This window comes from Cibotium barometz, chromosome 5, assembly GCF_041138505.1.
Source record: "Cibotium barometz isolate CiBa-2024 chromosome 5, ASM4113850v1, whole genome shotgun sequence".
In the NCBI taxonomy this organism is placed as follows: Eukaryota; Viridiplantae; Streptophyta; class Polypodiopsida; order Cyatheales; family Cibotiaceae; genus Cibotium; species Cibotium barometz.
The window spans coordinates 4181301-4207946 of record NC_141050.1 but is presented as its reverse complement, the minus strand read 5'-3'; the positions used below and the strand labels follow the sequence as shown (position 1 = coordinate 4207946).

The following is a 26646-nucleotide window of genomic DNA, read 5'->3' as shown; positions in this document are numbered from 1 at the left end:
TCTCCTTCCCAAGTATGTAGGGCCGGAGCCCAATGAAACGGTCATTGAGGATCCACCAGAAGTGGATGAGCTTGAGGAGATCTTGTAGCCAGAGTAGATTGTGTATCGCAAGGAACGCAAGCTTGCTATTTTATCTACAGGCCAAGATGTCAGGCGTTACCTTGTGAAGTTTAAGAACTATCTTCCCATTGATGCTAAATGGGTACATGAAGAGTTCCTCAGAGATTGCCCACATGTGCTTCAGACATATTTGGATGCTTTTCAGTTGCACACGACTGTTTAGAAGCCGGGGGGGATGTCAACATTTGGCCACCCCATTGGTCCACCCATGCTTTCTTATCATCTATGTACATTGGACTGGTGTCCATGGCAGTTGTATATGCCGGGGATTGATGCCACTCATGTGATAATGTGGACTTGGCTTTCCGTTGGGACTTGTGCCTCTGTGTACATGCCCGAAAATGCCTGGTGGATTGGGTCTGGTACTTCGTGTCATAGTAGCAGGGAGAACGCCGTTTCCACTCCTTGGGAACGGTGGAACGCATTCCCCCAAGGCTGAGATGCCTAAACCGGGTGGAACGTGCATGGGGGAACGATTTGGCATGGGAACGGCCAGGGGAACGTGGGGGGACGGTTTCATGGAACGCTTGGCTGCCGTTCCCCCTTTGGGCCACGTTTTTTATGTTTGGCCAAGAAAAAAAAAAAGAGAAAAAGTGGGCCTGTTGTTGCGAGCCGCCTGTGGATATCCTTGAAAGATGTACCCTATTGTCGCCTGCCCCCATACTTCCTAGGCCCGTGCGGCAACCAGCTGTCCACCTAGAAGACCACAACTCACTCAGCACAGAAAACATTTGCAAAACCACGCATTGATGCTTCCTAAACTAGCGTCCCCCAAACATCCAACTTAACCGCTATAAACCAGAATTAACATCAGATGAAAGGATGCCAATACAATTAAACACTTTATAATATATACATATTATATTACGAAGTCCTGCTGAGTTACAAAAATAGAGTGGGACCACAAAATCTCCCTCCAAAATACTGGAGCATCTTCCATTACAAAGGACAAAACATGACCCTCTACATGGACGCAGAACTCTGAATATATATCAGTCACTGAGACACCTACCTGTCCCAGATCTATCTAAGTCCCGCCACCAAGTTCACACAATACACGTGATCACTCAAGTGCATCTTCACTCCCATCTTTTGCACAAGTGTGGCATTAACAAAGTTGTGAGTCCAACCAGGGTCAAAAAGGATGTGTACAATCTTCCCTAACACCGACTTATATATGTATGGTTGTTAGGACCAAAGACTACCATGTTGAAACACATTCCATGCAAGCACTTTGATACAACTAAGAATATCTATGGACTACGGTCAAATGGGCTGCCTTAGTCTTCGCCTTCGGACAACTCGCCTTCATATGGCCAATCTGAGTGCAAGAAAAACATCCACCCTCCCTAATGCTCTGGAGGATTTGCTGATGCTTTTGATGTTTCTTTGGATTTGGTTCACCCGCGAAGAATGGGTTTGGTCTTGTGGATCCATCTCAGACTTAAACTTTCGTTTACACATGGAATCCTGCTGAGAGGTTCCTGTGTATTTGAGGTTTCTCAGAGATGTTCTTTTGAGTCTGGCTGGCCATCGTCTCCTCATAAATCCTAGCATAATGGATGGCATACTCTAGCGCCTTGCTATGATTGTTATTAACCTGGAGCTTGTGTTCCCGTGACAATCCACAGATTAAAAACCCACACAACGTTGTGGCATCCATGTGTACCACTTGGGACTGTAACTCTCTAAATCTATGCAAATACATGTCAAAAGATAGGTTCTTTATGTCCAAGTTTGTAAACTTGGCCACTAATCAAACTCTTCCTCCGCCTAGAGGAACTCATCGCGAAACATTGTCTCAAACTCGACCCAAGCACTCGATTTATTTCTAAGTTCCCTCTACCATTCAGGGCTTTCCCGTTTAGGAGACCCCTAGCCATATGCAACTTCCGAGCTTTCGAGAATGGGTAAAACCCAAAGTGTACGTTCCAGCAGGGCGGTTGAGTCAACTGTGAGATCCCTCCAGGATTCTACCTAATACACAAGCATAAACAAGACTAGAGAAACCAAATAAAAGGGGTGCAGGCAAGCTCACCACCCAACCGGAGGTTCATGTCCGCAAACCTCTCCGAGCCAGAGGCTAAGGTTCCACTCACACATGCCAAGCTAGTCAGCCGCCCTGGCATCCCAAACCCACAGAGCCAGTCCTAAGGAACCCTTGGCAAGACCACCTGCAAGATAACACCACATCCATTGCAGGGAGTAAACCTCTTGATCCAGGTCCAGGCCACAATAAATCATTAATACCCAAATACCTAGATGAATCTAGGGACATGTCCAAATTCACCTTTTAGGAACGTGCATGTTATATACTTATGGTAGTCAATCCACAAGACTATATAACTATCAACTCCATTGTGCATAGTATGGACTAGATACTACGATATCCCCACTAACGTCTTCAGTGCCCAATAGTGGTGTAGAACTCTGTATCAAGATATGCTCTCACACACGCACTCCACAGACACACACACACACACACACACACACACACACACACACAAATAAGAGCATATATTCACACAAAGGCCTTCGTACTGAGTTTCTGTCAAACCTCTGGAGATGCAAGGCAAACTCAGCCTAGAACTAAGGGAAGTAGCAAATAGAAAGAATTAGTACAACAAATAAGTAGTTGATAGAGCAAATGCACCACTAAAGATAGAAAGAATTCGCACACTATCAACTGGCCGCAACTCGGACGAAAACTCCACAATGTGAAATCTGCATGTCCGCTAATACGGCTGAATTATATACCTAGATGAATCTAGGAACATGCCCAAATTCAACTTTTAGGAACGTGCATGTTATTTACTCATGGTAGTCAATCCACAAGACTATATAACTATCAACTCCATTATGCATAGTATGGACTAGATACTACGACATCCCCACTAACGTCATCAGTGCCCAATAGTGGGTGTAGAACTCTGTATCAAGATATGCTCTCACACACACACTCCACAGACACACACACACACACACACACACACACACACAAGAGCATATATTCACACAAAGGCCTTCGTACTGAGTTTCTGTTAAACCTCCGAAGATGCAGGGCAAACTCAGCCATAATGAAGCCTAGCACTAAGGAAAGTAGCAAATAGAAAGAATTAGTACAACAAATAAGTAGTTGATAGGGCAAATGCACCACTAAAGATAGAAAGAATTAACACAATATCAACTGGCCGCAACTCGGACGAAAACTTCACAATGTGAAATCTGCATGTCCGCTAATACGGCTAAATTATATACCTAGATGAATCTAGGAACATGCCCAAATTCACCTTTTAGGAACGTGCATGTTATATACTCATGGTAGTCAATCCACAAGACTATATAACTATCAACTCCATTATCAATAGTATGCACTAGATACTACGACATCCCCACTAACGTCTTCAGTGCCCAATAGTGGGTGTAGAACTCTGTATCAAGATATGCTCTCACACACGCACTCCACACACACACACACACACATAGGAGCATATATTCACACAAAGGCCTTCGTACTGAGTTTCTATCAAACCTCCAGAGATGCAGGGCACACTCAGCCATAATGAAGCCTAGCACTAAGGGAAGTAGCAAATAGAAAGAATTAGTACGACAAATAAATAGTTGAGGCCAAAATGGGCCGATCCCATTGAGGCCGAAATGCATCCCCCCCACCCCCCCCACCCCCCCGGAGTATTTCATTATCCAAGGAGAAATATAACAGGTACAAGCTTTGAGGGCCTTACTCTCCCCACGAGAGATGCCAGATTATCCATATACAACCATAAACCTACCCTTCATCCAATATGGATGATCCATTCACCTGTGAAACTGCTAAATAGCCATAAAGTTCATCCATAGCCCTATAGAACCTATACATCATCCCATATGCTTCATCCATATGTCAATAAGCCTGTAGGGATTATAACACATATGCCTCTTCCATGAGTGCATAAACCTGTATGGCAGCACATATACCTCTTCCTTGAGTGCATAACATGTAGGGCAACACATATGCCTCTTCCATGAGTACATAAACCTGTATAACAGCCAATATATCGCATAAAACCAGAAATTTCAGCAAGCTTTAGGATTCTTTTGCTGAAAAACAGCCATCCGGGGTGTCCAAGATGGTGCATAGTAGTGAAATCATCTTCCCCAAGCTGGGTATGGCTATGGTGGGCTTAGAAATGAAGAGAAATGGTGAAAAATCAGAGTTTTCAACCTCCAAAAACCTGCTTGAAGCTCATACTCCCCCAAGAGATGACTCTCTCATGTTCAAATAAGCAAGAAAATGCTACAATGCCATGTGTAGAGCTGAATTGACAAGTGTGAGGACACTTGTCTCACCTTTATCCTCTTATCTACCACATGTCCCAAATCCAAAGGCCAAAAATTCCACAATCTTCAGCTATATAAATATCCCATATGACAGCTAATATTACAATGGCGCTTTGGCAATCCTCGATCTCTGTCGAATTCCAAAGGTGATGACGCAAATGGAAATTCCAGCGGAGACTACCAAAAAATAGCAACTTTTCCTAAAATTTAGGAGATGATCTCTTTGTGTTCCACCACATGAGAAATACATGTAAGCACCATGTAGAAACCTGTTTCATTGCTCGATCTCTCCCGAATCCTCAAGAGTTCACCATACATACTTTCCACTTGACACTTGAGCTCCAAAGGTCATTTCTGTGTTCAAGAAACTATCTCGAGTGCCTGGACCATGCTACCAACACTTGGTCCTCTTTAAAGGATAATCCCCCATTCCCAAAGCTTGTACATTCTTGATCTATTGGGCATCCAAAGCCCATCCACACACATGAATTCTAGAGATGCCCAAAATGGTGACATACGCCTATTGGATTAGTCCCTAACCCCAAGGGTTAGTACTAGGTACATAACAACACACGACTCATGGAGATTAGAGGAACAGAGCACATAGTCCTCACCATCGACTCGGCCATCCCCCCTGACTGGCAAACCCCCTTCAGGACCCCTCCCCTCCTTGGTGGTTGGGAGCTTTAACACAACACCACATCCCCTTGGCGGTACTAGGCTCAGATGGGAAACCAACTCTCATTTTCTAACCCAGATGACATGGACATCTGACCCCATGTCATCGAACCCTTTCCCCAACGAAGGACTTTAGTGGTGGCTCGCTTCAAAGAGTCTGAATCATCAGCTTCCATGAGCACTGCAGGCACATCGACACACAAACCCCCCGCGGTACAAGTAGCTCGAGACAAGTCCTGGAGACTCTCGCTCTGTGAGGGTTGGCCTTTGACGCAGATTCAGTGGGACCCATGCGAGTGGGAGTGGACATACCCCTTTAGCCCAAAGAGCCCAACCACCCCCTTTTTCCACTACTAGGCGAGGCTAGGCCGCCAGATCCAAATGCACGAGATTGACGGTACTCCTGCTTCACCAAACTATTGGTCCTCCCAAGACATCTCACCTAGCTTCCTCAGAGATCACAAGACGCGACTATGGGACAGCTTTCGACCTCGGAAGGTCACTCTCTTCCTTTGGCACGTAGCTTAGAAGTTTAGCAGTTGGCACGTGGCTGGCCATTGGTGGTCATCCACCGTAGTGCACGAGATGCAGCCACCCGCAGGAATCGGCCTTTGGGACTACCCCAAAGTCCATCAGGTTTGGCTGAGGATTCTTCGTCTATTCACCATTTCCCGGACTTCCTCCTGCATCATCACTTGGACGGAGGCAAGACCCACCCTTCACTATAAGGAGACAAATGATGGTCTGGCCCTCAGGATCACCCATTGCACGATAGTCTATCCCCACCCCGACTCTCCACTAGTGGTTTGGTCCCTCGGACTGGGAGATCAACAGCATTGCGGCATGGCACATCTGGCGGGCACACTGGCTGCGGAGGGTAGAATGATATCTGTCCATATGGTATGGATGGACTCCACTGGGGGGTGAGGGAGCCCTCAATGGCCTCATTGCACCACTATATACATGAAGATCCAATACAATGAGAGTGTGGGGCACAAGGGTGGTATTTATACCACCTTACAGTGCTGGTCGGCCAAGCCAAAAGCAGCCAATTACGCTTGAACATGTCCACGACTGAGAAATGGCCAGTCGGCCAGAACAATACAGCAATCGGCCAGCACAAGAGCGAGTCGGCCAGCAAAACAGACAACCCCCACGACCCAAAAACACGGAGAAATAATATGGAAAAAATGGAAAAAATGAGAAAACTCTTGGGCGGGCACACCCACAACAAAGGCCCTTATTGAGTAATATGTACAGACAAGAGATGACTGCTAACCCCCTCTCAGATCTTGGATGTGGAACTAACCCCACTGAACTGGAGTGCTATCGGAGCATCGCCCAAGGTAGAGACTTCGTGAAGAGGTGCACCACATTGTCCTCCGTCGAACTAGAGTCACCAGCCAAAATCTTCTCACGAACAAAGTGATATTGTATCTCTATGTGCTTGGTCCGGGTATGAAGACCCGGTTCCGAGCAATAGCGATACAGCTCTGGGTATCACACTGGATGATTGTGGGCTCCTTCTGTGGAAACCCAATCTCGCCAAGCAACCTCCGTAGCCACACAACCTTGCAAGCAGCACTACAAGCAACCCGGTACTCTGCCTTTGTAGACGACAAGGCAATAGTTGGTTGCCTCTTGCTGCTCCATGATATAGCTCCTGAGTCGAGGGTAAATCCATAGCCTTATGTAGATCTCCTCGTGTCTGGATCTCCTCCCCAATCTCAGTCACTCCAACCTTGGAGTCAGGCTTGGTCCTTCGTTTCCCCTCCAGTATCGTAGAAGAGTCCAAGATCCTTCGTACCCTGCACATACCGCGAGATCCGCAAACCTGCGTCCCAATGAGACTTCAAAGGCGTATGCATGAATGAGCTCAACACCCCCACTGGAAAGCTCCAAGTCTAATCTAGTGTTCAACAACCAAATCAATGAACCAACAAGCTTTCAATACAAACAAGCATCAACTTGCTCACAAGGATCATTAACTGTAAGTTTGGTGTTTGGGTCCATCGGTGAAGAAATAGGCTTGCAGTTCTCCATCCCAAAGGTCTCCAGCAACTCATGAACGTACCGCTGCTGAGAAACAAAGAACCCCCTCTGGGTCTGCCAAATCTCCAATCCCAAAAAGAAATGGAGTAAGCCTAAGTCGGTCATCTCAAACTCCTTTGACAAGGTAGCCTTCATCACAGCTATGTGCTCCAAATGACCACCAGTGAGAATGAGATCATCCACATAAAGGATAAATACCGCATGCCCAAAAGAGATACTACTTAGGATCTGCAACTTATCTCTAAAAACCTATCCTTAGAAAGAAGGAATCAATCTTCTGATTCCAAGCCCAGGGAGCCTGCTTAAGACCATACAAGGCCTTCCATAACCTGTAAACCATCCCCTTTGATCCCGGAACCTCAAAGCCTGGAGGTTGCTCAACATACACCATTAAGGAACGCAGATTTTACATCCATCTAATATACGGGCCACCGTTGAGAAGACGCAAGGGCAAGAACTGTCCGAATCGTGGTCATCCTCGATGTCGGTGCAAAGGTATCCTCGTAGTCCATGCCAAGCCGCTAAGCATAGCCCTTAGCCACAAGTCTGGCCTTGTGCTTCTACATTGACCCATCAGACGTATACTTGGTCTTAAAGACCCACTTGACACCAATGACTAACCGTTTTGATGGCCTCGGAACCAACTCCCAAGTGTAATTCCTCTCTATGGCATCCAGTTCCACTTGCATGGCTTTCCTCCAAGTCTCCTAGGAAAGAGCCTCCTTAACGGAAGTGGGCTCTTTGTCCCGAATGATACGAGATATCAAAGCATAGTTCACCTGTAACAGCTCCTCTGTTTGACTTTTGTCACGAACTCTGTGCGATCTTCGAGGTTCATCCTCTGTGGTCCACTCGAAGGAAAGCTCCGTAACACCCAACTCCCAAATGGTGTCTAACAACCACTTTGTTACTCGAGCAGAACGTGGAGCCTCTTGCTGCTGCTACTGGGGCTCATCTCCAGCCTCGAGCTCAACCTCTACAACTGACTAAGGCTGTCTAGCTGGAACAATAGACTGGGAATCATCCTCATACTCAACTGGTTCTCCAAGAAGTGGTGCTCATCAACACTGGGAGCTGAAACATGCTCATCAAAGACAACATTCCTACTGCTGACAACAACCTCGTTTCGCTCTGGGTCATATAACCTGTAGCCTTTGGAAAGAGAGTTATATCCCACAAATACAAGCTTTTGGGACTTCGAGTCAAGCTTCCCCCTCTGCTTCTTTGGAATGTGAACATAGGCATCACTCCCAAACACACGAAAATGAGGGACATCTCGTTTCCTGCCAAAATAAGCCTCAAATGAGTCATCTTTGGTACTGAAGTCGTCGGAGATCAGTTGAGGGTATGGACAGCCGTAGGCACAGCCTCTCTCCGAAGTGGACGATGAAGATCATGATGCTCCAGCATCATCCTCGCCATCTCCACCACAGTCCGGTTCTTACGCTCGACTACTCCATTCTCTGAAGGCGAACCTGTATTGGCCAGCTCCCGCTTGATGCCATGTTCCGCACAAAAGCATAAGAAGAGAAGTCCCCTCCTTTGTCAGCCCGAACAGTCTTCACCTGCAATCCAGACTCCTCCTCCACCATAACATGCCACTCCTTAAACCAAGCAAAGGCTTGGTCCTTCTGGGAAAGAAAATAAACCCATGTAAATCTGTTACGATCATCCAGAAGAAGCAGCATAAAGTACAAAGAAGAGAAGTCCGCTCCTTTGTTAGCCCGAAGAGTCTTCACCTGCAATCCAGACTCCTTCTCCACCATAACATGCCACTCCTTGAACCGAGCAAAGGCTTGGTCCTTCTGGGAAAGAAAATAAACCCATGTAAATCTGTTACAATCATCCAGAAGCAGCATAAAGTACAAAGAACCTCCCAAGGATGGGGTCTACATAGGTCCACACAAGTCAGTGTGTACCAACTCCAAAGGTTTCGAAGCCCGCCTAGTAGCCTGCTTCGGAAAAGTGTGTTGCTTACTACGAATGCAAGAACTACAGTGCCCCTACCAGCTGCCAACATCTAGCAAGCCATCCACCATCTGGTCCCGGAAAGCCCGCCGTAGCGCATCCACATTCAAGTGGCCAAATCGAAAATCCCACAAATCACCGAGCTGAGTGCCTATCAGAGAAGAGACTGCTGAGAGTTTGTAGATCCCATTCTCCACTCTACCTTCCCAGACAACCTGGTCTATTGCTTTGTCTCGAAGAGCAACAAAACGCTCATCAAACTCCACCCGGATGCCAACCTTGCAAACCTCATGCACTGACAAAAGATGAAAACCAAGTGCTGGGACGTAAAGAACACGGGAGGAATGTTCCCCCCTTTGCCATCGCAGATAATCTCCATCCTGCACTCACTGTGAATCGGGATAGTGGAATTGTCACCAATGAAAATGCGACCTGACTGTCGTCGAAGATCCTGTAATAACTCTCAAAAAGGAGTCATATGCTTGGAAGCACCACCATCAAGAATCCACTCCCGAGTATCCCTAGCGGTGAGACTAACTGTCTCCCTGCTCAAAGAAGATGAAGCATCTGTATCCATAATCTCCAAGTGCACAAAAGCCGGAGTCTTTGCAACTGCAACTGAAGAATCAGCACTCTTCTCGGTACTCCGCTGGGGACACTTCCTCCAATAGTGACCCTTCTAGCCACAATGGTTATAGGTCCCCTCAGCCTTTAAAGCATCACGCTCTGAGTCGGGCTTCTTCTCAAAAGACTTCTCCAATGAAGACTTCCCTTTGCCCTTGTTGTTGTTGTTTCGACCTTTCGACCGCTGGCCAGTCAAGGCCTCAGAACCTCTGCCCTGTGGAGGGTTCATAAAACGCTCTTCCAGGTCCAAAACCATAGACACAAGCTCCTCCCATGTGATGGTGCTGAGCCTCCCACTGGTGATCAAAGAGGAGTAGAAAGCTGAATACTGCGAGGTCAGATGAGACAGTAAAGTGATGGCCATGTCCTCTGAAGATATCTCCTTCCCAGCCTGAAGAACCTCTTGCTAAAGAGCCTAGAGCTTGTTGATGTGCTCCCGCATGGTTGAAGACTTCGCAGGATTCATCACTCGCATCTGCACTTCCAAGGAAATCCTCTTCATGGGTGATAACTTGTTATACAGAGAAGCCAAGTGCTACCAAATCCCTCTGGCCAACGTCATGTGTTTGATATGATTAGTCACCTGGGTTGTGCAATTAACAAAACACACACAAGCATTGACATGATCCCATAACTGTGCCTGAGCCTCCCATTCTTTACTAGTAGAGGGTAACAGCACCCCGTCCTCCAACTCTCGCCGTGAAACACCAACCACAATGAAATCGGCCAAGTCATAAGTCTCCAAGACAGACTCCATCATCACCTTCCAGATGCCATAGTTGGTCCCGTCCAACTGTTGACCCACCGGGAATGTGGGGAGAGTGGGGATCTTCACGTGCTTCTTGGCCATCTCAAGGGTTCACAAGGTCTTGGGAGGGTGGCTGGGAAAAGAGGCTGCAAACACTAAGCAAGGTGGCTCTCCAACAGTGATGGCCGCCTTCTACCCGATCTCCAAGTCTCGAATAGCCCAAGAATTCTCCAATCAACACCAAAAAACAGCAAACCCTCAAGCTCCCACTGTCTCCAAGCTTCAAGCCACATGGGGCTCCAATACCATGTCGGAATGCACAGCAGAAAAATGAGACAAGTGCTGTGAGAAACAAAACGCAGAAGTGTAGAGAGAGAGAAGCTGTATAAACTCTGCTATATACACGAAGATCCGATAAATACAATGAGAGTGAGGGGGGCAAGGGTGGTATGGGTGTTATACCACCCTGCAGTGCTGGTCGGCCAGGCCAAAAGCAGTCGACTGCACCTGAACATGTTCACGACTGAGAAATGGCCAGTCGGCCAGCACATCATCAGTTTGCCAGAACAAAAGAGCAGTCGGCCAGCAACAGACAGCCCCCATGACCCAAAAACAGGGAGAAAAAACAAGGAAAAAATGGGGAAAAATGAGAAAACTCTTGGGTGGGCACACCCACAACAAAGACCCTCACTGAGTAATATGTACAGACAGAAGATGACTGCTAACAGCTTCAGGGAGCTTCGGACCGCATGCGGCGACGGCGAGAGGCCCTTCTTCGTATGTGGCAACAGAGCCCGTTCCTCTCAGACAGTGCTGGTGACCCCACTTCGCACTACAGGCCACCAGTTTGACTACACCGCCCCCCCCCCCCCCCCCCCCCCCCTTCCGTGAGGCAGTTCCCTCCAAGAGCGGCCAGCCAGGTAGGGGACTACCCTCACTGGTGTCTTTTCCTCCTTTGGAGGTTCTGAGCATGTATTTCATGCCTGTTGGCTGGTTTTTCTTTTAACTGATAGAAGGATCTATTTCCTGGATCTATTTTCTTTTAACTAATAGAAGGAACTATTTCCTGGAAAAAAATAAAAGAAAGATGATAACATAAAAGGTTAACATAAAACTTACCTTGATAGGGCATACAAAGTCATAACGTCCTTGAACAATAACACATGGGATATGGCGAATGTTTGGAACACCCTCAAGCAGCTGGTTCTCCTTAAGGAAACCTGTATTGATCTAAAGAGAAGAAGAATGTCATGCACACTTGTTCTTTGCAGGCCCTTCGGTACAACCTAGACCTCCACTTTACCAATGTACAAGTGTACTTACAAAATAATGGCATTCTAGGCGAGCCTGTGCAACTTGCGGTGTCATTGCTAAACCTTCCCCCTGTGAGCCTTCCAGAACTGGGTTTGAACTCGACTGGATGTCTCTAGACTTTAATAATGATTGACCAACAGCCCCTTCAAGACTCCAGCAAAATTGAAAGGCCAGTCAGCCAGCATTTCAACACAGTAGTGAAGTTCCAGCTTCTTTCCCTGATTGTGTAGATCTCAAGGTCAAGGTCTGAAGGCTTACCCTGAACAGCATCACTTATCCTTTCCTTCTGAGCTGGATCGAACTTGTCTTTGCATTCCTGAAAAAGGTGTAAAATAAGTACAAAGGCACTTGTTCCTTTCCATGTTGCATTTACATGGCCAGCATCCTTCCTAGCTCTTTACAATAATCATTGGCATTGCCCTTCCCAAGGCATGCCCTGATGATAATAATAATCATAATCATGATAATAAATGGTTCATTTTAACAAAAGATGTCAATTAGGACTATGAAAAAATGCCGAGCCAGGCCATACCATCAAAAACATGATATAAAAAGTAACCGTTATGTAAATAACATTAGTCCATATAGAGCGGATGGAGTCGGCAGGAGCATCCCCGCCATGCGGTAGGCTGCTGATCACCTCCTATCAAGAATCGGGATTCATCGGCAGCAACCATGGAGTCACTGGCACCTGGTGTGCAGCCATAACAGCCATATACTGATAAGACAAATAAATTGCCAGTCCAGTGCTGTCCTCCTCATAGTGAATGCTCAGGCCCACCTCCATTGCCCACACCACAATACTCCAAGTGATGAAATGGTCACTGTGTTGTTCCAAGATGACGAGGCACAAGAACGTCCACAAAACCTGCTCACTGAGAGCAATCTTGTAGACACTGACCCTAGGATTCTCATGGTGCCCTGCAGCAATCTGCTGGCCTATGTATGGCAGAGATCCATTATCCATGCCCCCATTCCCAGACCTTGATGATAGTAAGCCAGAGAAGTAGGCGAACTTGTGGAGATGGAAGCTGCTCCAACAACATTTTCAGTAGTAACCCACCTGTTATGCCCAGAGACTGTCAATGCTGCTGGGCATGGGAGATAATGGCTCTCGAATGCACTTGAATCAAGATTCCAGGGTCTGGTGGAGTAGAAAGGTGTCTAGACTGTAAAGAGTGGCTGCTGTGAAATCCATCTGTATCCTAATAGCCCAGGGCCACCTAGGGTAGGGCTACAACGTGCAATGCAAGTGTCACTACCATGACATTTTCCTTTTTTTTTTTAAATGGGTTATATGATGGTTTTGTACCGTGGGACCCATGGATTTGTGTTGGGTTATATTCTGGTTTCATATCTGGGACCCAACCTTGGATTGTATTGGGTTATATGACAGTGGGACCTAAGGATATTCTTTTTGGGCTATATTAAGGTATTTGTACTTGGGGCCCAAGGGTAAGTACAAGCTATGAGACCAAGAGATTGTCTTGTGCAATGTGTATGTGTGCATGTGCATATTTTGATGCGTGTGTGTGCACTATGTTTAATGAATATTGTTTAGACAATGCCTACGTGTTTGTGTAAATGTGCCCAAGGAGCCAGAGATGCCTGGAACTACACAACCTCAGGGATGTGAAAATGGACCTGTTTGTTCACAGGCTTTTGCCTTGGTTTTGCAACCAATGTTTAATTGTGCTTTAATGATCAACTTTATGTGTACAATTTTAAAGCTAAGTGTACACATTCACTAATGTACAGGGCAGGCACTTTAGTCTAAACGGTCACACAACACATTAATGAATGTGTAGGTGTTTAAAGTTTGCTAATATCATGCACCCAACCCAAAAATAGAGTAAGTGATGTACGCTTCTGGATTAGTGCTGGATGACTTGCTCTCTCACACTTTTGGAGATTTCTACACATGCTCTAAGTGGGCACATGCCTTGGCAGCCACAGCACCATGTCACTTCATCGTACGAGATGGTTGGCTCTTCTGCAAAGACCGACTATGTTAAAAACATTTCGGGCTCAGCTCCTCCATGACATGCATGACACCATTACTAGTCGTCATTGGGGCATGAACTCTACTTTGGAGAAGCTAGAAAGGCACTTCTACTGGCCACACATGAGGCACGATGTCTTCACTTATGTGAAGCATTGCCTAGTTTGTCAAAAGGTGAAAGTGTCTCACGGGAAGAAGGTGGGACTTTTACAGCCCTTGCACCCTTTGAAGACATATCTATGGATTTTGTGACAAACTTGCCTCCTAGTACCGGTAAAAGGATTACACAGTGTTTAAACACTATGGATAGATTCAGCAAATTCGTGATGCTAATCTTGTGTCAGTTTAATGCACCTATTGAGGATGTTGCTTGTTTTTTTACTCGATCTTTGTACCCACTTTGTGATCTCCCATGTCTCTTGTGTCAAATAGGGATCATAGTCACAAGAAACGTTTTGAGGTTTTGAGGTTTCAAGGTTTCGAAGGTTTTTTCGAAAGGTTTCGTCTATCACTTAAAAAACCGCAGGTTTCGAAAAATCTTTATTTTATAAATTATATATATCTTTCAGAAAGCACTAGAAAGTTCTAAAAGATGCACATAATTTAAAACATTAAAACAACATTGAGACTATGAAAGTTGAAAGTTGAAACTTAAAACATAAAATGCGCTATCAAAGTGCATAATATTTCAAAATACATTATTGAGAATCCAGATTCCATACTACTTAAGAGTCTGTACTAATGAGTCACGAGTCACAAAGCATCAAAAGTTGAGACTCAAAAATTCAAATACCAAAATGGATTCTGTTGCAACGAGGTATTGTGGAATTTGAAATTAGAATCTTAAATTTATGAGATTAAAGGGAAAAAGAAGAGCAAGTGGAAGAAGGGAGGAAGGAGAAGAAAAGGGGGAAAAGGGGAGGAAGTGGAACAACGGAAGACGGGAGAATAAGAGGGAAAAAGGGGAGGAAGTAGAAGAAGGAGAAAAAGGGAGAAGAAGAAGGGAAGTGGAAGAAGGAGAAGAAGGGAGTAAGGAGAATAAGAGGAGAAGGAAGGAAAGGAAGAGGAAGAGGAAGGAGGAGGAGGGGATGAAAGGAGAATGAGAGGCTTGCAAGGGCAGGTAGGCTCAGAGCTAAAGCAAGCATGCAAGTCGCAATGCACACCACGGGAGCTGAACAGGCGGACAAACGAGCGGAACAAATGGCAACACAAAACTGGAAAATGAGACGGAACGAAAACACGAGCAAGTTTGGAGGAAAAAAATGAAAAACAAAACGCAACCTAATATGTGGGTGAAACTTGTTTCATCAAGGTTTCCTATAAACGTTTCAGCTCAAAACATTTCGTAGGTTTCGAAATCGCAAAATGTATTTTTTTGTGACTATGATAGGGATGCTAAATTTACCAGTCATTTTGGCGTGCTCTATTTGACAATTCTAGTACTAGGTTGAAATATATACCTAGATGAATCCAAGAACATGCCCAAATTCACCTTTTAGGAACGTGCATGTTATATACTCATGGTAGTCAACCCACAAGACTATATAACTATCAACTCCATTATGCATAGTATGGACTAGATACTACGACATCCCCACCAACGTCATCAGTGCCCAATAGTGGGTGTAGAACTCTCAGCTCTGTATCAAGATATGCTCTCACACACACACATAAGAGCATATATTCACACAAAGCCCTTCGTCCTGAGTTTCTGTCAAACCTCCGAAGATGCAGGACAGACTCAACCATAATGAAGCCTAAGTGGCAAATAGAAAGAATTAGTTCAGCAACTAAGTAGTTGATAGGCAAATGCACCGCTAAAGATAGAAAAAATAAGCACAATATCAACTGGCCGCAACTCGGACGAAAACTTCACAATGTGAAATCTACATGTCCGCTAATACGGCTGAATTATATAACTAGGTTGAAATGTCCAAAGCATTCCACCACCCCACAGACAAAAGTCTATTGAGATATACAATCAAGTCACCTTTAATGTGCTGAAGTGTTACATGCACAATCAGCAAGATTGGGAAGAATTTTTGCTATTGATTCAAGCAATATTGAATGACTCCTGGCAAGAATCCATATCATAGTTACCACGAACGCCGTTCCGTGGATCTGGAACCTGGGAACGTCATTCCGTCCATCCAAGGCCACTGGAGCGCTCCAGAACGCCCTAGAACATTCCAGGATCTGGAACGGCTAGTTGGAACGTTCCAGAATGTTCCCTCACCCACCTATGGGCCATTCCAGAAGATGTGGCCAAAAACGTTTGAAACGGTCTCCCCAATTTGACTCAAAGCATCTGCAACCTAGTTCAAACTGCCCTTCCTATACCAAATCTCCATATCAAAAACCACACATGACTAACTTTCATCAATCTACTCAAAGATCAACCCCCTAGATCTAAACAGGGATAGACTAGGATAGTGGAGCCTTTAATAACATAAGGCGGTACAAACATACAACAGACATGGAAGAAACACACAAGAGATACACTAAAATTTCGAGGGACTACCCAAGCATAGAACCCAATATTGATACGCCACACATGGAATCTAAAAATACCAATCGGTATCTATCTCAAAAAAAGAGAGATTAGCCATTGCAGTGTAGGCTTTTTTTGGTACTGTCATAATAGAAGTCTCCAGTTGCTCTGGTGCATCTTCAGGATCTTCTTTTTCTGCCACTAGCTTGGTGTGATTTTGCTCCTATTCCCTTGCCATCTGCTTGTAGCATCTCTCTTCGGTGTGTCGTCCCAACTTCTTGCAAAATGTGCACTTGATTGCTTTTCCCTTTGGTTTACCTTTCATTTTGGAAAAGTAGCCTCTATGTCATGACTAAAAGAAGCATGCTCTCGAAGTCAACGATCCTCATCAATGAGGATAGCCACCGTGTCATCATATGGCATCTCTCTAGATACCCGAAGTGGAGTTATCACCTCTTTGTACTTTTCCATCTCTTCCAAGCTGGAAAAGAGTACTGCTTTCTTTGTCATCCTCGTCATAGTTGTTATGAGGCGCGCCTCTAGGCATACGAGGCGTTCGACTGCTTGATCGAGGCGTCCACACACACACACACACACACAAAAAAAAAAATCGCTGGTTTGAGTCTCTACACGAGAGCTTTAAGGGCCCAAGGAAGCCCCTCACATACACACGCTCTTTCCCTCTCTTATACATTCTCTCCCTCCCTCCCTCAAGCCTCAAACACACACACTAGGATGATAATGTTTTTTATACCCACTTTTGGGGCTATCTCTATACTCTACCATGTACCTACAACCTCAGCTCATAGACTCTCGAGCCTAGATAGCTTAGCCCCCATCATACCCTACTCAAGTTTATCCCAATTCATTTCATTTTACTTTGTACCCTTGATGATGTATCTAGATGATGAGGATGTATTATTTTGGTCCCATAGGTCATTTTGGCCCTCTACAAATGTTTAATACAGCTTTCTTTCTTTCTTGTTTCTTTCACACACACACTCTCTCTCCCTCCCTCAAGGTTCATACATACACACTCTCTCTCAACTTTCACTATATATCTATCTAATATATATATATATATATATATATACGCGTACCATGCCCCGTCGTACCAAACGCCTTTAACAACCCTGATCCTCATCAATGTTGGCCCTTAAAGAAGTTAGTTGTTGGAGGAGGGACCCTATGGTGCTGAGGTGTTCTTGCAATTAGTGATGTTCTTGCATTTTTAAACCATGATACTTCTGCTTTAGAAACACCTTTGAATTATTAATCTTGTTCACGAACAGATTTTCAAGATTGTCCCATACCTATTTGGCAGTCTTGTCAAAGTCGACATGATGAATGAGGTTGTCGGCAAACCCTAGACCGATGTGTGCTAATGCTCAGTCATTCTTCCCTGTTGTGTGGGAGTAATTAGGGTTAGGTTATTGTGGGAGACATACACAGAGAAGGGAGAGAGAGAGAGAGAGTTGTGGGGATAAGTCAACTCATGAGGCATGAGTGTGTGACTCCCCTATCACACATGTATATTACACTAGTACACATAGTGCACTTAGTACATTAAAAGTACTAAGTGTACTATGTACTATAACTTATGGGCTTGTACACACTATAAGGGTGGGCATAACGCCTTTACCCCAACAACCTCCCACTTAAAGGCAAAGTGCCCTTAAGTAAAGGAAAAGAAAAATCAGCATGTACATGATAATATACAAGGCCATATCAAGGCTGAAACTGGCCTCATCCAATGCCCATCAAGTGTCTGCAATGAGCAAACCGCTCCGGAGGCAAACTCTTCGTCAACACATGAGCCGGGTTGTCATCCGTATGAATCTTAACAAGCTGAATTTGCTTGTTCTCTATCACCTCTCTGATGAAGTGATACTTTACATCCACATGCTTCGTCTTTGCATGAAAGACAGGGTTCTTTGCCAACTGGATGGCACTCTGACTGTCACAATGCAACAATGGAATATCCCCTGTATAGCCCAAATCAACCACTAACCGAGATAGCCATAATGCCTCCTTGCAAGCCTCTATGGCTGCAATATACTCGGCCTCTGTAGTAGATAAGGCAGTGCACTTCTGCATCCTGGATATCCATGACACAGCACCTCCTGTGAATGTAAACACATAACCGGTAGTAGACTTCCGGTTATCTGGATGACCGGCATAATCCGAATCCGTGTAACCATGCACTAATGCATCGTGTTTGCCAAAGCAAATGCACAAATCCTGTGTGCCCTTCAGGTATCTCATGACACCTTTCACTGCTTCCCAATGCTTCTTGCCAGGGTTGGCCATGTATCTAGAAACCACTCCCACTGCAAATGCAATGTCCGGCCTAGTAGCAACCATGGCATACATGAGACTGCCACAAGCTGAAGCATACGGAATCTTGGCCATATCAGCCCTGTCTCTATCTGACTGTGGGCTGTCCATAGCACTGAGTTTCACATATGGAGGCAAAGGAGTACTAGTCTTCTTCCCCCCGTCCATATTGAACCTCTGCAAGACTTTGCCAATGTATTCCTTCTGAGACAAATACAACACATGCTGATTTCTGTCCCGAAGTATCCGCATACCCAAGATGTGATTTGCATCACCCAAATCCTTCATATCAAAGGTTTGATGCAGCCTCTGCTTCAAGGCATCCATCTCTTTACGAGATTTCCCGGCAATCAACATATCATCAACATACAAGATGAGGATCAATAGACTGCCATCCAAAGCTTTCTTGGTGTACAAGCAGTGATCTATGTCACTTCTCCTAAATTTCTGAGATTTCATGAATGTATCAAATTTATGATACCATTCCCTTGGTGCCTGTTTGAGCCCATAAAGACTCTTTTTCAGCTTGCATACAAGCTTCTCCTTTCCACTTACTGCATAACCCTCTGGCTGCTGCATATATATCTCCTCATGGAGATCACCGTGAAGAAAAGCAGTCTTCACATCCATCTGAATCAAGTCCAGATCATCATGCGCAACCAAAGCCAACACAGCTCTAAGTGTGGTCATTTTGACCACTGGAGAGAAGATCTCATCAAAGTCCACACCATATTCTTGCTTGAAGCCCTTAGCCACTAACCTGGCTTTGTATCTTGGTTTTGCATCTGGTGCAACTTTGAGCCTGTATACCCATTTGCATGGCAAATGCACCAAAGGCATTTGCCTGCAGGCAAATGCACCAAAGGCATTTGCCTGCAGGCAAATGCACCAACTTCCATGTTCCATTTTTATGCAGAGAATCCATCTCTGATTTCATGGCACGCTCCCATAGAGCTTTGTCTGCCCTCTGTAAAGCCTCTTTATAACATGAGGGCTCCCCACAGTCAGTGAGCATCAAGTAGTCAACCCCTGGAACAAACCTGTCAGGGGCTCTGGAGGGTCTTGTGGACCTCCGTACCCAATGACCATCATTTGCAGGTTGCTGTCCAGCCTGCATATCACCCATTGGTGGCTCCTGTTCCATGCCATAAGGCTGAAAAATCATGCCCGGTATCTCTTCTAACTGTGGTATATCCATAGGGATATCTTCTGCCATATCTGGCTGTCCATTTGGACCATTTTCAGCACCATTTAAGGGCTGGTTTTCCTGCTGTAATGGCTGATTTACAGCCCTTTGTTGTTGTCCATGATGTCCATCATCATCAAAGATGACTCTGCCAGGCTCCTGTTGCCTTGCAGGCTCCTTATACATGCATGTTTCATCAAAAATGACATCATTGCTGCGTATGATCTTTCTATTCATGGGATTCCAAAGTCTATACCCCATTTCACCTCTGTCACCATATCCTAGGAATATGCATTTGTGAGACTTAGGATCAAGTTTGGTGCGCATTTCCCTGCGTATGTGCACGTACGCAACGCAACCAAACACTCTCAAGTGCTTGTATGACGGAGGCTTCCCTGTCCATACCTCTTCTGGCACTTTCCCACCAAGCCTCGTGTTAGGTGACCTGTTTATAAGGTGAACGGCTGTCATAACAGTTTCAGCCCAAAAACCATGAGGTAATGCAGCATGTGACAACATAGAACGGACCTTCTCCTGTATGGTCCTGTTCATCCTCTCTGCTGTCCCGTTTTGTGGAGGATCATAAGGAGTAGAGAGCTCCCTCTTGATGCCTTTAGCATCACAAAAGTCCTGAAACTGTTTGGACATGTACTCTCCACCATTGTCGGAACGCAAAGCCTTCAGTGTTTTGCCAGTTTGATTCTCAACTAGAGCAACAAACTTTTGAAACACTGCGAATGTATCACTCTTCAAACGAAGAGGATAAACCCACACCTTGCGTGTGGCATCATCAATGAAAGATACAAAATATTTTGCCCCTCCCAAAGAAAGCTGAGGCATCTCACATACATCTGTATGCACAAGCTCTAACTGAGCATCTTTCTGTCCAAGAGTTTTCTTGTGGGGGCACTGTAGTTGCCTACCATATATACAATGCTCACAAAACTGAAAACTTGAAAACTTTAGAGAAGGCAAGTAACCCAAACGAGACAATTGCTCCATTCCCTTGACACTCATGTGTCCCAACCGGCTATGCCACATAGAGATTTCCGGCAGCTCGGTTGCATTTACATTAGCATGGTGACAAACACCTGCATGCATGAAATAAAGAGTGTCCACCTTAGAGCCTCTGGCAACAACCAGTGAGCCCTTACTAATTTTTCACTTTCCACTACCAAATGTGGTAACATAATCAACATCATCAAGCTGTCCAGTAGAAAGCAGATTTTTCTTGATCTCAGGCACATGCCTGACATCATGGAGCATAAGCTGTGAGCCATCTGAAAATACAAGCCTTACATCACCTCTGCCAAGAATCTTGCATGCATGGTTATCACCCAAATAAACCACTCCTTCATTGCCAGCAGTGTACCTGACAAACAAGTCTCTGCAACCTGTGACATGAAAGGAGGCACCTGAATCAATGATCCATGAGTGCATACCATGACCACCTGTAAGAAGTGAATGGGCATCAAGTGAAGACGTACTCATCCTCACTGCCACCTGCATGTGACACATTGATTTCTTCAATCTTGACTCCACTTTTGCCCTTTGGCTTTACATCTTTGGCTTCATCCTTCTCTTTGTCTTTGCCTTTTCCCTTTTCTTTTTGATCATTTTTCCATTTGTAGCATTGCTTTTTAATGTGTCCCTTCTTGCCACAATAATGGCATTCCAAATCCTTTTTGGAGCGAGACTTGCTCCTTCCCCTTTCTTGGCTTTTCTCCCTTTGCTGGGATCTCCCACGTGCATTCATTGCATTGGACTTTCCAACAGAGTTGTTTTTCCTGTTCATCTCTTCTTGAAGAAGAGCACCCTCAACATCTGCATATGACAGCATAGCATTCGAATTGCTAGTGGCTGTCCTGAATGTGTCCCAACTCTCTGGCAAAGTGCATAACAGAAAAGTGGCTTTGAACTCATCGTCCATTGCCAACTTTTGATTAATGACCTGGCTGACAATACCATTAAACTCATTTAGATGGGCTGTCATAGACGCCCCTTCCTTCATCTGAAGACCTATGAGTTTCTTCAACCAATACACTTTGCTTGAGGCACTTTGTTGGGCATACAAGTCCTGCAATCTCTGCCACATTCCCCAAGCTGTCTTCTCTTCACGAATGCTGAAAAGTAATGAATCTGACACAGACAACATGATAGTAGATCTTGCCAGCTCATCCATATCTTCCCACTCTTCAGCAGTAAGAGAAGCGGGCATTACACCCCTTTCTTTGATAGGCTTGTGCTGCTTTTTCTGGAGCAACACATTGTAGCACTGGGTTTGCCAAATATCATAATTATGCGAGCCTTCAAGCTTCTTGATGTGAAGCAATGAAGAGCTCTCACCTGTGTGGTTGCCATAGCAAAATGCAACCTGTCAATGCCTGACTCCCTGCAAAATGTGCAAACACTGCACCAAAAGCACACAAAGTGCTCACAGTTTTTCTCCCCAGCTTTATCTCCCACTGCGGAAGCACAAATGCAACTTTTCTCCCACTTTATGTGATGAAATCACCAAAATCTGGTTGCTGCAGATTTTGGACAGCACCTTAAATGTGCTCTGTTGCCCTTCCAAAGTACTGTACAGCAGTACCAAGTGTTTACCAATGATGTACCAAACCTGTACCGGCAAGTACAGCAGCTGAAATTGAACCTTTTGGTCACTCAAAACAGTGTACAGCCATGCCAAAACTTGCACAAAGCTGTGCCAAATCTGTACCAGCAGGTACAATAGCAATAAATGCTCTCCTGGCTGTCCAAATGAGTGAAAATCAGACTTTTATAGTCCTGTACACTGCATACAACAGTCCCGAACAGAAATTGGGCAAAAGCCCCTTGACTGCAAGCTGATTTTTGAGGATTCAAGGCATAAATGTCTTGCCTGCTGCTTTGCCAAGCTCAACAAGCATACGAACTTGAAAAGCCCCTTGATTTAAGATCAATTTCTGATCATACATGGTACATTGACGCACATGAAGGCATCCAGAGTGTTCACGATGCTTCCCCCTGGCCACATATACATCCAAATAATGAAAGCCCCTTGATTTACAGGCACATTGAGTGCTTGTAAGGCATCAACACATTATCCACAGCATCAAATGCGATTGCCTGCATGCAAATCAACCAAATCGGCACAAAAGCCCCTTGTTTTGCACTGCAATTTGCTGCAATTTTGCCCAAATGTGCGATTTTTCACATCATACAGCATGTATGAGTGCTTAATTGCACAATTACATCAGAAGCCCCAAATTTCGACATCCAATTTCCTGCAAATTGATCCTGATTGTGACCAATTTCCTGCAAATTGATCCTGATTGTGACCAATGTCACCCAATTTTGCCAATTTTGCTCAAAAATTGAGCAATTCGACACCTGTATCTGCTCAATTGTTGATTGTACTTGCTCAATTGCAAATCCCAAAAAAAAATTGAGGAAAATACCTTGTAATTTTTTTGATTTTTTCTCTGATTTGCAGGAAAGGGGGGTTTGCTGATGCTGATGCTGCTGCAGAAAGCTATTGCTGCCTATTGCTCTCTTCTACTGCTGCCACGAGGAAGGAAGAAACACCGCCTTCAATAAGTGCAGCTGGTTATGGCTTTGCTCCTACAATGAGTAGAATCTTCGAAGTTGCAAGGCCGGCCTGAAGTGCCATTTAGAGGCCGAGCCCTAGCCGGACAGCGCCACTGCCGACTGAACACGTATGTTGTTGGGTGGGAAAAGAATGCACACGGTTCACCTTCAATCGAAGGAGTGGCGGGGTATCGAAACGAGAAGGGTGACGTTTTGATGGTGTGATCAAATCGACGAAGCGCTTAGTAGCTTACACCTTGTGGCTAAGGCTCGACTAACGCCGCGTTCGTGTCCTTGCGCTTATGTCACACTGCTCTCTGTCCTCCGTCAGTTCCTAGTAGCGCTTGAACGCTTAGCTACCACAGCCGAACTTGTGTGTAGCCTTCGCTTCACGCAGACAGCCCAGCGTTCAACACTCACAAAGAGAGAGAAAAAATCAGCGCTTGAACCTTCTTCTCCTCTACAGCAAATTCGACACCACCAGTTGGAAGTTTAGGCTCTGATACCAGTTGTGTGGGAGTAATTAGGGTTAGGTTATTGTGGGAGACATACACAGAGAAGGGAGAGAGAGAGAGAGAGTTGTGGGGATAAGTCAACTCATGAGGCATGAGTGTGTGACTCCCCTATCACACATGTATATTGCACTAGTACACATAGTGCACTTAGTACATTAAAAGTACTAAGTGTACTATGTACTATAACTTATGGGCTTGTACACACTATAAGGGTGGGCATAACGCCTTTACTACAACACCTGTCCAGGCTCTTACTACAGGCTTCTCTTCTATGCCCTTGACAACACTCCAAACTTCATCTCTCATGAGCAAGAGTCTGAATTTTGTCTGCCATGCTAGGAAGTTGCCAAAGAACTTCTCGAATGTGGTTGCTGATCTAAGAAGGCCCATGTCTATGGATGGTGAGACTCAAAGAAACACCAAAAAGAGAAGTGGTTCAGCCAAGGAACTTGGGTACCGTAGAAGCAGCTCTGAGAGTATCAGTTTAGGCGGTTGTCGCAGCTCAGAGAGTATTGTGCATGAGAAGGCGGCTGTTGCAGCAGCAGTAGTCAGAGCAGCAGCTACGGACAGTGGAGCAGCGACAGCTAGTGATGGTGATCAGTGGAGAAGGCCGCAGCTCAGTCTGTCAGTTGACACATGGGTGGCGGTTGGCGGAGCCGCTAGCAGCATAGGTGTACATCAACAGCTCAAGTAGGGCAGTCAGGTGGCAACGAGCAACTAGCAGACAGCAATGGCGACTGGTGTTGGAGGCGGCGACCAGAAGTGGTGCAGATCAGCTTCAGTCGGCGTCAAGCTCTGATACCAAATGTTGCCCAGGGCTGTGGCGGATGCAGGTGGACAGCCATAGCAAACATTAAGAGAGAGAGAGAGAGAGAGTGCAGTATCCACTGAATACAAGTTGAAAAACATCCCATGTCATAGGCTTCTCATGGAGATCTTTCCATCAAGCGAATGCTTTGTTGAGTAACATGATCTGTATTTGGCTAATATGCTGCTCATCAATGTATTTATACATATCCAAAAAAAAACCACTTCCCAAGCCAACTATCAATGTAAAGCTCCTCACACTCTTTCCGCTACCCATAAAAGGGATTCAGATGGAGAGTTTACACACTGCAGCTATGGGACATTCGGATCACATCTCCTGTAATCCTTATGTAAATCAAGCATAGTGGAATACACACGATGAACGGGATATGGCATAGTTTCAAGAGGATTTGGCATAGGTGATGGCTGTCCGGAGGGTATAGGTGGCTCTTCAAAACCAGTATATCGCTCGTATATAGTTGTGCAAATTGAGAAAAAAGCAGAGAAAAACTTAGGTTCATTACTCAGCATTGCCATATGAATGGGCTGCCCCACGGGTTGATTCAGAACCTGTGGTTGCACAAGAGGTTGAACTTGCAGTTGAATTTGAGATGAGACGCCGGCTTCAAACTGATTTAGATGATAATTCCCTTGTGGTTGGTAAGCCATCGGCTATTCACCCGGCTCCTCTTGCTCTCTGGGCTGCACTGACTTCCTTGAGGATCCATGCCAAAAGCCAAGTAGAACTCCTGGAACTCAACCTATAATAGTGCCAACAGCCCCAAAACTTATAGCCACCAAAAGTGCAGGTAGAAGGAAATAAAAGCTGAGGTATAGGCGTGAAATCTTAAGTGAAATTTCCATGCTTATTAGCTTTCAAATGAACCCTTCAATGGTCTACCAGTAGCCCCTCTAGAGGGCTTATGTAGCACATCTCACCTATGTACAGGGGCTGTCAACAGCAACCAGGCCTCAGAACACATGTGCAGGACAGGCATATAGGCGCCTGTGCCACATGGCAATCAGCAGCAATAAACGCTGGTCGTGAACAATAATAACACGCCAACAACATTTTATGCTGGCCGACCAGCACCTGGGGTGCATATATATGCGTGTTGCATTCCCGGTGCTACACGTCTACAAGAGTTTCTTTACTGGCGTCAGCTGGCCAAGGAGATCTTTAGCAGTGTTGGGTTGCAAGTTGCCATTTGCATTCTCAGCCATCATTTGTACTTGAATTTCAATTGTATTATGTATAACTAGATGAATCTAGGAACATGCCCAAATTCACCTTATAAGAAACTGCAATTGATAACCTCATGGTAGTCATCCACAGGACAATAAACCATTCTGAATTGAGAGATTTGAGAAAGAAATAATAGTACATTAGTACAGTGCAGCAGTTCTAGGAGTCTTGTGTGTGTTGTGTGGTTGTTCCACGTGTTTGTTCCCCTACAATCTCTTTTCTCAAAACCCTAGCACATAGGACTCTTGAGTGTGTTGTGTGTTTGTTCCACTGCAATCACTTTTCTCAAAACCCTAGCACATAGGCGGAAGTGTTTTACAATAAGTATCACAGCCTAGTGAACCTGCAAATTTTCTATTTTCTGACACCCATGTGCATTGACTCGTTAGATAGGGTAGAGCCCCTAGATTCCAAGAGTGCACGAGTTTGGGTTTGGGAAAAGTCACTAGTGCCCCAAGGTTCAATAAATGCACAAGTTCGGGTTTGGGAAAGGTCACTATTTGGGTTCTTTCAGGTATATTGGTGTCCCTATATTCCAAGTTCAGGTTTAGGAAAGGTCACTATTTGGGTTCTCTCGGATGTATTGGTATGCCCCTAGATTCCAAGAGTGCACAAGTTCGGATTTGGGAAAGGTCACTATTTGGGTCTTA

The 26646-nt window shown here is 45.2% G+C and overlaps 1 protein-coding gene across 4 annotated transcripts in view; it reads right to left on the bottom strand.

Moving 5' to 3' along the window:
• LOC147637978 (uncharacterized) overlaps positions 1–26646 on the bottom strand; it is an 87700-nt gene that overhangs the window by 19083 nt on the left and 41971 nt on the right. For 2 of the 4 annotated variants that reach the window (XM_086797203.1, XM_086797218.1), the window contains exons 7-9: positions 12101–12158; positions 11852–11985; positions 11648–11758 (exon numbers count right to left, since the gene is read on the bottom strand). In XM_086797203.1, coding sequence (XP_086653329.1) covers positions 11648–11758; positions 11852–11985; positions 12101–12158 — 303 coding nt within the window. The remainder of the gene's footprint in view (positions 1–11647; positions 11759–11851; positions 11986–12100; positions 12159–26646) is intronic. The other 2 variants (XM_086797197.1, XM_086797210.1) reach the window with 1 other exon arrangement.